This window comes from Nelumbo nucifera, chromosome 6 (genome assembly GCF_055504915.1).
Source record: "Nelumbo nucifera cultivar China Antique chromosome 6, China Antique-T2T, whole genome shotgun sequence".
In the NCBI taxonomy this organism is placed as follows: Eukaryota; Viridiplantae; Streptophyta; class Magnoliopsida; order Proteales; family Nelumbonaceae; genus Nelumbo; species Nelumbo nucifera.
This window is the reverse complement of record NC_142654.1, coordinates 32,243,252-32,256,058: the sequence shown is the minus strand read 5'-3', so window position 1 is coordinate 32,256,058 and position 12,807 is coordinate 32,243,252. Positions and strand designations below refer to the sequence as shown.

Below are 12,807 nucleotides of genomic sequence, written 5' to 3'. Positions count from 1 at the left end.
GCACAAAAGTCATGAAAACACCAAATCATAGGGTCATCTACCTCCAACAGAGATATTTCAGTAATCGAAACTCCCTTACCAGTAAGATGAGCACTAAGTGAGATGCTTTTCTGCAAAAAAAAAAAAAAAAAAAAAAAGATATCCTCACATTAATCATGTCCTCATCTTTCTCACGACAACCTAATAATTAAGGATATGCAAAAAGGGATGGCAACTATAAAAAGGGTTGATCGGAACCATTTGAGGCAAGAATTTAGATCTCATTTCAGGGATTCCCACTCATGTGCAGCCTTTCTAGCTCAACAAATAATTGATAAATGCTGGGCTGGTTCGGGTTGAGGTCACTCTTTGGCCCATATAAGTCTTAGCGATGTAATTTTGGTGGTGTTTGGCATCAATGTTGTTGCTTCAAAAAACAGTGATACATGAGTGTCATGTTGGAAAAATCGGTGTTTCAGGAAACGTCAATATGTTTGGAACCATTTTTTCATAAAAAACGGTGCTCCAAGCCATGTCTTGGAAATCAAGAAGGTGTGGTTTGGAATAATGTTGAATTCGGCATTTTCTCATATTGGAGCTCGTTGCTGCCAATGAGAACATGATGTGGTAGTGACGTTGACTTCCTATAATGGGTACCCGTGTTGAAAACAGATATGAAGAACTGGTACCAAACAGAAGGTGTTATTGTTGCTTCAGTAAATGTCCTACCTGGTAGTAACATTTCCAAACAAAAAACAAAGAGACCGTTTTCTCAAAAAACAGTGCTTCCAACCTACACATATACAGCAAAAATGGTGTTACATCTGCAGCATTGATGCCAAACATATACTTCAATTACGCCCTCAATTTGATGACTCCTAGAGATCCAGTTGACAAGGAAAAAAATCGTCAATGCTTTTTTTTTAAATCTAATTAATACATTCAAAAATTTAATGAGAATGCCGTGATTGACCATTCAAATACAATTGCTTGTTAAAAAGAAAAAAAAAAAAAGAAAAAAGAGAAAAAGAAAGATAAAGCACAAAGAAAGGGGCTACTATTAAACCCAGATTGGACATAAAATCGGTAAGCTCATTGGAGCCAAAAATACTGTAAAAAGACGGAGTCTCTGAAAGTTCACCGGTTCAACCATCCCAGGTAATAGAGGAACAAGGGTGAGGCAAAGTAGGATGCACGAGGCCCACTGGCTATAATATGGAGAATTTTGTTTTACTGTAAATCCGTAGGTTTAATTTTGTGCATCCTATTTGGAAGGATGTCAAATGACCATCTTCATAACTGGGCCATTCACAAGCTAATAATATTGGAAATATTTCCATACTTGTATATTTTTATTCATGAGATAATGTTCCCAATAGCTCAAATGCTGTGAAGTGGGTGCAAGAACCAACTTTTTGAAGAGAAACCGAGATTCTGTTGTTTCTTCATGGTGGTCCAGAACCTAGGTGTATCCCTTTTTCTGAACAATCAAATATTTGGTAAAAAAATCTGAGTAAAAAAGGTTGGCAACTGGTAACCCTAAATTGGGAGTCCAATATTTTCAGATTTGAATTTGATGAAAATAAGGAAGAACAAAAGAGAAAAGGGAAATTAGCGGCAGTCACATATCGGGAGTCGATATTCCATTTAAACCCATTCTGTGGCTAATTGGAATCTGCTCCTCATAGAGCGTTCCTCATACCAATCCCACAGTCACATCCCACCGTATAATGGGAACATCTTACTATGAATATTAAATACAAGTATAAAAAATGTTCTCGATGTGCATCCAAAACATGCTGTGAAGACGGTGTGAGGAACAGATCCGGACTCTGCCTCTGTTCAGATTACAGTGTATTTGGAATTGGAGGGTAGAATTGGATTTATCAATTATGGGCTCATGCCTGGTGCTATGGTAAAATATCAGGCTAAAAGACATTAGATCGCAGGTTGAGCCTGAGAGGCGAGGCCAGAACATCCACTTTGTGCAGAAAAATCCCAAAGGTTAGCTCCAGCCCCATGTCTGTCTAGCTCACCCTTCCAACACCCCCACAAATAGCTAGGACCAACAATTGAGTGATGAACCTTTTAATTGGATTTATAAATTCAGTCTAAGACCAACAATTGAGTAATGAACCTTTTAATTATAAATTCAGTGGCCTTCCCACCTTCTTCTTCTTCATGGAATTAGAAACATGGGAAAGGAGCCTGCACAAAGAGAATTCACATTCCACTCCCATGATCCAAATACAACCTAATAGACTTTAGAAGAAATGCTCCCACCTTCTCAGACTCTTAGGCTGTGTTTGGTTTGAGCCACAGCACATCCCAATTGTGTATTGGGATCATCCAATGCACACTGAGATATGCATGTGGGGTGCCTGTGGGCCGCTGATGTGATCTCGTTTGGTTTTAAAGAAAATGTAGGGAGAGGAAAGAAAAGGCAGGAAAAGGAAGGAAAGCCAAACACAAATAAATCTAGTTTTATAACCCTAGCTTTCTAATGGAGTTTGGGTAATGAACCACGTAACATATAATAATCAGAGTTTTTCACTTTTTTTTTCCTTCTTTTATCTTTAAGATAATGATGACAAGAGGTCAACTGCCTGTAATAAGCCATTTGTTTGAAGTCAAACTACAACAGGTTTTTGATCTACACTGTAAGACTGACTCCCAATGCACAAGGATAAATAGATCATACAGTAGGACTACCAACAGGCTACAGCCCTAATTAGTTTCAGAGAATATAATTTGTCCATCGTGGCCTAATTCTATCAGTATTGAATACTTCATATGCTATTTGAAACCTAGAATGGGCCAAAAAGGAAATAAATGAAACAATATCAGGTATAAAAAATAATCGAAACTAAACAAGACATTTCTCTATTACAAATTGGATCTATTAAAATGGTATTCCAACCGGTTCTCCTCCAACGAAGGGGGATGAAATGGTTTCAGCAGAAGTCTCTCTCTCTCTGAAAGGAAACCTTACAGCATCTAGCATAAACATCCAACACACTATGGTTCAAATAGTGCAAGAGTCAGAAACCTCAGTAATCTTACAAACATTCCTAACCTAACCACAACATATCACGAGATACAACAGAGTTGTTGGACAAAAATCTGACTAACGTATTCAGGCCATCATGTCTCTTTCACCTGTTCAACATTATCACCATACCAGCTGTACAACGATGGTAATGATATTGAGAGCTATCAGAGGCAATCTCAAGTACTGGACTGCATAGATGAGCCCTATAAGCTGTCCTTTCAGCGTTTTAGTCCTGCCTCCTGAGACTTCTGAAAAGCTCCATCCCCTAGGAGCAAGAAACCGGTCCTCATTCAATATTGCCAATGCATTTGCGAGAAGCAGAAAACCTTCCATCAGCCTCCAGAAACCCATAGCCTGCATGGCAAGGTGGACATGATCAATTCAGAGATACCTTCAATTAAATTCAACCTTTTCAGCAGCTAATTCTAAAAGCAGAAATATCACTTACAAAACATTGCAGTCTAGAGTATAGTAGGATTGATAACTTAATGACCATCAATCGATCTTTCTTCCTTTGAAGAATGCAAGTATGGAATTGTATTAAAAAATATGGCACTGAGTAGATGAGAGAACATACGCATGTACCTCTTGTAATAAAATATCACAATTGTAACATTACCACCAAAGCAACTGCAGTTCTATTTGTGTTCAAGAGTGTGACCAGGAAGGGGCATTCTGCTTCTAGACTCTTCTTTCCACATGGGAGTGGTGCTTCGAGTGAGGGGAGGAGAAAGGAGAGGCTCCAAGGTGAATTGAATCATGTTGAACTTTTAACACATGTTCTACTGGAAAACCTTGGGCTTGGGGTACTATTAAAGCCAAAGTTCTGCTCCTATCACAGCCTAAACTATTTCTGTCACTTGGTTTTTAGAGGATTGGGATAGAAGTTATCCTAGACCAAACAAATGGATAAGAGGGCTGTCAAGGGTCCAGTGGCACCTTGTTCATGTCATCAGGGAAGCATGGTCCTTCACTTCCAGGTTGAAGTGGAACTTGTTCATTTGAATTCTCTGTCTGCTAAATATTGTTACTAAGGCAAGGTTTGTTTGCAGTGGAAATTTCAATTGCATTGGTGTAAATGCATGGCAGTGCAAATAGGCTTAGTGTAAATTCCAGTTTACTTTAGCCCCAGATTTGACTGTCTTATTTGTTTATGAGAAGTGAAATGATGTGGTTCTCACCTTATATGAAAGAGAATGGGGGTAGTACGAGGGTTATTTGTTTGGGAGTGAGGTAGGAAGCAAGATGATGTGGTCCCCAGTTTATGTGAGAGAGAATTGAAGTAGGAAGATGGTAAAAAATTGCACCAGCTTTATTAATGATAAGTAAAATTTCCATCAGCTTTTGAGTTGTAAATTTTGCACCAACAAACAGAACCTAATGATCTTGCTAGATCGGGTGTCTCTCTCTAGACTGGCTTTGCTGCATCATACATTCCTCTTGTTGCTTTTAGACCTAAACTTTTGTTTCTCTTCTCATCAGCCTTCTGTCTATTTTTTTACTTTGATCTTCTTCCCTAAGAAAATAAAGTCTTCTTCATTAATTATTAGTTTCTCAAAAAAAAGTCTTCTTCATTAATTAGAAAGTGTATATTGCATCCAAGATAGTCATGAATATCTTTTCCTAAACACTAGATTGGAGAATGATACAAGTGCTTAGACAACAAGCTCTCAGAAATCTGGTATTAAGCAACTCTGTGCATTGCTTCATGATATTATTCTTTATTCCTGAGAGTAGAAAAATATTTTTCTCATGTAATGGTGGACTGGTTAACCAATAACCATTTGTTATTATTATTATTTTTTTTTATGAATAAAACCATTTGTTAATTGTTAATAAACAAAAAGATGACACTGATACCACAGTTCAAGTTGTTACTATTAAACATTTTTATAGCATAAAGATAAATTTCCTTTACATAGTTTCATATGAAATCCAAAATATGAATTCTAAATATGAAATAATATAAAGCTATAATCATGTATAATCTTAAAAGTTTTAACTTAAGCCCCAAGGCTCAGTTTGGAAGGAGTACAAATACAAATATAGAGTGCAAAACCTTTGTATTTTGTACTATTTCATATGTATTTGCACTGTATATATTTGTATTTGTACTCTTTCCAAACTGAGCCTTAAAGTGCATAGCCAGGGAAGAAAGGAGAACAAGAGGAAGATTGATTAGATTGAATATATCCTGAACACAAGACCATGTGGAAGTATTTCTCCAATCCACACATGTGCAGACAAATACAAATACACTTGTGCATGTGATATACTATTTTAAATTAATACTTGAAGCTTCAAATTAGACGAAAACATAAACACCAGAAAAATGACGCTGTTTCTCTCCTTTAACAAACACCATAAGAAATTTTGCCCTTTTCACTTGATGTTCACTTGGTCAGAGCCTATCTCTTTGTTTTATTAATGCTTTTAACTGTTTTTCCTTGGTCAGGAGTTATTGTATTTGTGGATTGGATACACATTTGCTCTGAAATTCCAAAATCACATTCTAAGGTCTAGAGCATTGTCCCATTGAGAAAATTTGAACACTAAATTGTTGACACAAAAAAAGCAAGAAATGATGTAGAGACTAGAATATTACAATAAAAACAGAGATCATATGTATTATCATAAGTAAGAAATGATGAAGAAGATGAAAGGAGATTTTGATTATTGGTAATTTGATATTTTCTAGAAAGTGATTTACATGATTTGCAGGATGACACTGGTTAGAGACAACCATAAGGCTCCATTTGGGAAGAGTGCAAATGCGAACTGTAATCGTGAGCATTCGGATGTTAGAGAACTCTTGTTTGTCTCAGCAAATGGGGGATTCATGCTCTTCTTACAAGAAATTCGAGATCAGTAAGAGAACCACTTCTCATTGATGGGGAAGCCGATTGACAGGGAATTGGTGACTGCAGGCCTCCCCTACATTTTCTCCTGGTAATCAGCATGCAGAACTACTTCTCATTGATGGGGAAGCCGATTCTGCCTGCCATCAATATGATCATCGATCTCTGTCAAAGTGTTTCGGTGCCAATAATCTTCACCCGCCACTGCCACAAGTCACTGTCAGGCTACAGCATACTGGGGGAGTGGTGAAACAACGACCTGATCATCGACAAGACAGTGGAGGTGAAACTGTTGCCTAAGTTGGGCCAGAAGGGCGGCGACAAGGTGGTGGAGAAGAACACTTACAGTGTGTTTCAAGGGAAGGGGTTGGAACAGTATTTGGTGGATAGGGGAATTAAGGAGGTGATAATCACAGGGGTTATGACGAACTTGTGTTGTGAAACAATAACAAAAGAGGCATTCGTGAGAGGGTTTAGGGTTTTCTTCTTGATGGATGTGACAACCACTTTGACAAGAGAGCTGCATGAAGGTAGCCATTGATGACACTCAGCCGTGGAGTTCCTCGGAGACAAGAGGCGATGGAGAGAGAAAAATCAGTGTTCTATTTCCATCGATGGAAAAATGAGAACACAGGTTTGCTTCCAAAATTTTGATGTACAAATTATGTGTCAAAATCGAGGGAAAATACTGACAAGATTGCATATTTTCACTTGATTTTCGGGGTTCTTTCACACCTTTACCAAACAACGGGAAAAGTGACCCGAAGTGCATTTATGCACCGAACCGGTTTTTGTGCTCTTCCCAAATGGAGCCTAAAGAGAAACATAGAGAAGCTGAATTTTCTCTATGGATCCAATATGTATTTTGATTATGCTGTTTGAGCAGCTAAAGAAGCATTCTTTTGGATCAGTGGCAAGTATTGTAAAATTTCTTTCTCAGTTAGGTTTTGACTTTTGATAGAGCTATATGAGATAATTCTTTTGGTTTTTAATTCAACATTTAAGGCATGTAGAGTGGAAGCAAAACAAGGAGCAGAAATAAGTGATCTAAGCAGAGAAGTGGATTCATAAATTTACCTTATGCACATTGATGTTATGCAACCAATGTTCCAAAGGATAAAATCTTTAAAAAGACCTGAAAACCCCCACCATTCAGACACGTGGCTTTTTCAAATTTAGACACATGACATTTTTTTGAGAAGTTGTTGTTAAAGTCCACAGCTCACTACCACTATTCAGACAAGTGGCCTTCTCATTTTCTAGAAAGCTAGACACATGGCAATTTCTAAAAAATTCCTGCTAAAGCCCACAACCCACTACCAGGCTACAGCCCCCCACCATTGAAACACATGGCCTTCTCATTTTTCTGAAAAGCTAGACATGTGGCATTTTTTGAGAAGTTGTTGCTAAAGCCCACAACCCACTACCACCGTTTTCAATCCATTCCTAAAAAATGCAGAAAATGCAAAAGTGGTTATCCACAACCACTTCTGCCTACATTCTATCAATCTCAGTTAATCATTAACCCTCTATGTATCATAACAAAAGAAAACTATCCATATTCTAGTAATTATTGAAAAGCTATTTTTTTAAATAAATATTTATTGAAATTTTAATAATTATTTAAAATATTAATAAGTATAATTTAGCATTATTGATTCCATAATGTAAATTTAACATTACTGATTCCCCGTACTTATTACGGGGTCTTTCACTAGTTAAAAATAAAAAGACACTCCATCTATGGGGATGAGGGAAAGGACAAAGAGAACAGGAAAAATACAAGCATAAAGTAGGCAGATCAGGTAGACAAACTTCCTCCAAAGGCTAATCTAGTAAGTCCAAATCTAAGTCACTAGATTGTAATGTGAAGCAAGAACATGATTTGCCAATTCTTTGCTATTCTTACATATGAAAAACACATGGGAAAGATTTAGGAACCAAGCCTTTTATCCTCTGCTGAAATAAATCACCAATAATTTTACTCTTCTAAATCACCTTCAAATAGAGATGAGGTGGGACCACATCAGATAGCTCTGACAAGGAAGAATGAGGACTTGAGGCATTACTATTTAGCAATCTACATAAGATGAGAAAAAGAAAGTACAATTTGCACTGGCCTCCCAAAACCCTCACATCAACACCCTTCAGGTCCATAAAGACATCCTTTAGCAAGTCTAAAGAAAATCACTACCTCTTCACTCCCAAGATCCCTTAAGCCCTACTTGAAACTGAAATCCTAATGGGGGGCAAGTTAAACTAAGAAGACAACAAGATGGCATTTATACAAATGCAAGGAGAAAAGAAAAGGATTGGGTAACAAAAGCAAACAGGGTCAAATCACACCCCCCCCCCAACACACACACACACAAGTAGGACATTTTTACAAGTTGCTTCCTATTCTTGCTTGGCTCCTACATGAAGAGATCATTTTTGTAAGGGGCACAAATTTGGTCATATCTCAAGTGGGTAAGAGTATACTAGAAGCCTCTTAGGCAAAATAATCTCCCATTGTCATCTACGCATTTTAAGGTTTTTTATCTCAATGAGATCTTTTCTTAAGAAGATACAGAAAATTAAGGCCCCATTTGGCATCAATTCTAAAAATTCTGATTCTCAGAATCCTTCAAGAAAAGAATGGATTCTGAGAATTCTCATTTTCAAAATTTGCAGATGCATTTGACACATTCATCTAATTCCTGTTTCTCAGAATCCGAATCACGTTTGACATCACCCTATTTCCTTGGATCAAATCTTCAAATGAGAAATACATAAAACCATGTCAACTCTTAAACATAAATCCACTTCAAACTACTCTACTATATTGATTCTTAATTTATTGTTCACTTTTTTGGTAAATCTAATTAATACTCTAGAGAAAAATAAACATGATCATCCACCTATTACTGATTTACTTCACATGAAACCTTTGACTTATTAGAATAAGTTGAGGGTTTCACACTAAGACAAGTGTAGGAATTGTGGCTTGTTAATTTTCCTCTAGATATTCAGCACAAACAAGAGAAGAAGAAAAATAGAAAAACAATAGAGAAGAATTGTTAGGTTGGAATTTACCACCTGCAATCAAAATTGACTTTAAAAATGCTCCCTAGAATTTCTGCCTTAAGCTCAACATCTCCCCAGCAGGTGTGCCAAAGAAGATGAAGAGAAATTTCTTTGAATCCTGAATTCTACTGTTATTTCTTCCAGTCTTTGATTTTTCTATGCTAGCATACATACTACATATGTTGCTAATTGCCATGTAATCATTTTTTTTTCAAAGCAGGGTTTGAATCCTGTGTATATAACTTCAAATGTAAATTCTAAAGTTTGAAATAGACAGCCCAAACAAATGGAGGCAATTCCCAACTTTGAAGCAAAATATGAATCCTGGAAAATACACATCCAGTATCCTTGGTTCATATGATTCTTTTAACTAGACAGCCCAAGCAAATGGAGGCAATTCCCAACTTAACCATCAATCTCATCCACCAACTCCTCTTCGTGAATGCTCTAGTATTTCCTAAAGAAGCTATTCCAACTAAATCTTGGTAACTTCCAGTGAATCCAACTTCCAATTCCTCTGTTTTATGTTTCTTTTAAAGCCCAATGTCCCATTGATTCGAATCAGTCTGAAATACCTATTCTCAACAGTAAGAAATAAGAAATCCCAGCAATGCAAAATCAACTAAAGCAATCAAATTGAAAGACAAAGATCAATCAACCAACCAAAAATAAATAAATAAATACACAACAATAATTAGAGAGAGAGAGAGACAGAGAGAGAGATTATTAGAATAAGAAAAGAGATCAATAAAATTCAAACTCGAAACAAATTGCATTCCAATAGAATATGACAAAGGCGGCAACTTTATCAAGTTAGGCCAAAAACAGCATCTAGGGTTGAGCTCTGAACCCACAACGCCCAATCAGTCGATCAAAAAACCAGAGGCTTTCCAAAATCCTTCAACCTCTAAATTCAAGAACAATAGAAAGAGGGAAAAAAAGGAAAGACCGTGATGATTGAATGGGAGTTCAAAGCATACCTGTGGATGTGCGTTCCTGGAAATGGAGCGAATGATGGGATGTGCTTTCTTGTGGAGTGAATCGTCGTTTCTGCGTTACTAGAAAGCACAGAACGAAGAAAGACAGATTTGACCCGTTTGAATAAAAGAACATGAAAAATGAGTGTTTATACGAGAACATGAAAAATGAAAGATCGGTTTACTGTAAGAGAAAATGGAAAAAAAAAAAAAGGAAGGAGAGCCCAAAACGTTCGAAGTTCGAACCAGGGCTTTTTCTTGACCTGTGGGTATTTAAAACACGAAATGACGTGATTGTTCATGTTCGCATGTGGATCATGGGCACACTTGTTCGTAAATTTAAAGGATTTCATAGCGAAAATTGTTATGATGAGAATTTCTCATCTAAAGGGTCTCTCAGTACAATCTTTACTCTTCATTTTCTGGTATCTCTACTTTCACTAAGAAGATTAAAAAAATACAACTATAACTATCCAAAGGATGGCTAAACAGACCAAAATCTGCCCACTTAAACTGTACCCTTAACTCCCTTGCTAAGTACAATATTTCCCTCAACTGTTGCATCCAAGGGCATCACAACTTATTGTCTTGCTTAAGCTTCCAGATGAAAAAGGTTTAACACCGATGTTGATCTCGCGCTACACTACCTTCAAGCAAATAAACTAACCACAGCAAACATCACGATCCCTCTTATTACCTACTAACCTGATTTCGTGACCGATAATATACCAACAACCATTAAATACGCTAAATCTACACCATTAAAGAAAATTTGGAGTTTTTTCTACTGCATGAAAAGCAGGGAAAATAAAAATAAGAAAAAGAAATCTTTAAATCAGAGAAAGTCTGAATAAGAAACCTATCTGCCCATTCATGCTCAGATAAAGACATGAGAAAGTAATCGACAAAACAACATAATGTTTAGGAATCACATGAACCCATTTCGATTATTACATCCAAATCACAATAAGCCGGAAAAATACAAAACCAAGAATTTATAATGGCACTACACGAGAGATCCATACCAGTTATCAGCGAGCTATCGGAGCGGCGAGCAGTTCGGCGAGGGGTTGAATCGGGAAAGTGCGAGGAGCACCGATTAGAGTAATTCGCGAACGGCGAGAGTTAATACGCAGGACTGCAGGAGGAAGGCTAACACCACTCCCGCGTGCAGATCTATTTTTATTTTTTTTAGGGAAAATTCTCGATTAGTATCCGATATTTTGGTCCTATTGTCACTTTGGTCCTCTAATTTTAAAATGGATAATTCAATTAAGTTATATTTGAAAAAAAACATAAATGTCCTTTGAATGGCATCTAATTTTTTTTATCAATTATCCAAACATTGATAAAAGAATTAACAGTCTCAAATCCTTGCCTCTTCTATTTAATAAAGTTGGGATCATCAAAATGTCCATTCAAATGTGACTCCAACCTTCTTGAATGAAAAAAACAATGATTTGGGATTTTTAATTTTTTGTCAATGTTTAGATGGTTGATAAAGAAAATTAAAAAACACTTGAAGGGCATTTGTGTTTTTTTCAAATGTCATTTAATGATTGGTTAACAGCTAGTTAACGACAGGTACTAGATTGTCACATTTTAAAAGTTTGGATACTGAAATGTCGCATTTTAAAGTTCGGGGACCAAAGTGGCACTAGGCTCAAAGTACGGGGTACTAATCGGGAATTTTCCCTTTTTATGGAAAATTGTAACTTAATACCCTATAATTTGGGCTAGTCTCTCTTTGGTCCCCTAATTTCAAAACTGTCATAACTAAATTTTCCAAAACATGCCAATTTAATACCTATCGTTACTAGTCCGTTAAATTATCTATATCATGTGATGGTATGTGTGATTTAAAACTTTTAAAATATCAAAATTATCCTTCAAAAAACATTGTTCATCATTTCTACCTTGACACTAAATAGAGTGAACAATGTACAGTTGCATAAAACCCATCATAGAAACATTGCTCAGTGACCTAAATTAGATGACATATGATGATGATGGGGAATTTGGCCCTCCATTAACAAACACACCACGTGACACTTTCTACCTGTCGCTTGATACCTCAGAGCCACGTAGGATGACTTGGACCTACCTTGGAGATCAAGTCATGCAACCTGAACATAACCAAGTTAGGGAGCTCGACACAATGAGTGGTCTGCTCACTACCAAGTCAGGGATCTCGGCACAAGGAGCAGCCTGCTTGCTGCCAAGTCAGGGAGCTAAGCACAAGGAGCAACCTGCTTGTTGCCAAGTCAGGTAGCTTGACACTAGGAGGAGCGACTTGCTTATGACCTCAACTTTAGGGGAGACCTCCCCTTGAGGCCTAACCAACTTGATTGAGACCCAATGGCTGACCTGCTCGATGTGGCGCCTGGTCTCCCCGACTCCTCCTGGATCATGCCACTCATCTGGCAGACCTGTCTCCCTGCGCCATCTGCTTTGGAACTGATTAGATAAGCCTCATCCCTTTATGTAAATTCCATTTCCGATTGAGGAACTACCTCCAATGATAGTGGACACATCCTCCCGGAGATCTTGGATGCGTTACATGAGGCTCCTGATTTCTTGTGCCTATATAAAGGCACCCCCTACTAAAGAAGGGATGCGTGATTAAGCACTAAAAACTCTATCCAAACACTCTCTGCTAACTTAAGCATCAAAGCACACACATAGAGTAAAGCAGCTTGGGTACCCTGATTTTTTTATCTTCTATTGCAGCTCGACCAGGAGACCTAGCTAGTTTGGCATCCAAGCTGTACTCCAATAGGGAGCACCAAATCACGCATCATCAACATCCAAAGGGCATTTGTATATTTTCTCATGTCACTTAACGATTGGTTATTGGTAGGTACTAAATTGGCAT

The 12,807-nt window shown here is 37.4% G+C and overlaps 1 protein-coding gene across 2 annotated transcripts; it reads right to left on the bottom strand.

Annotated features, from left to right (window-relative positions):
* Positions 1-2,827: 2,827 nt before the first annotated feature.
* Positions 2,828-11,135, bottom strand: LOC104606379 (protein transport protein yos1-like). 2 transcript variants are annotated; one of them, XM_010271530.3, is made up of 3 exons: positions 10,958-11,135; positions 9,936-10,013; positions 2,828-3,385 (listed from the first exon to the last, which is right to left on the bottom strand). In XM_010271530.3, the coding sequence occupies exon 3, from the start codon at positions 3,380-3,382 to the stop codon at positions 3,152-3,154; it is 231 nt and encodes a 76-aa protein (XP_010269832.1). In that variant the 5' UTR covers positions 3,383-3,385; positions 9,936-10,013; positions 10,958-11,135; the 3' UTR covers positions 2,828-3,151. The 2 variants fall into 2 exon arrangements, with proteins under 2 accessions (XP_010269832.1, XP_010269833.1); XM_010271531.3 differs by lacking the exon at positions 9,936-10,013.
* Between the last annotated feature and the right edge of the window lie 1,672 nt (positions 11,136-12,807).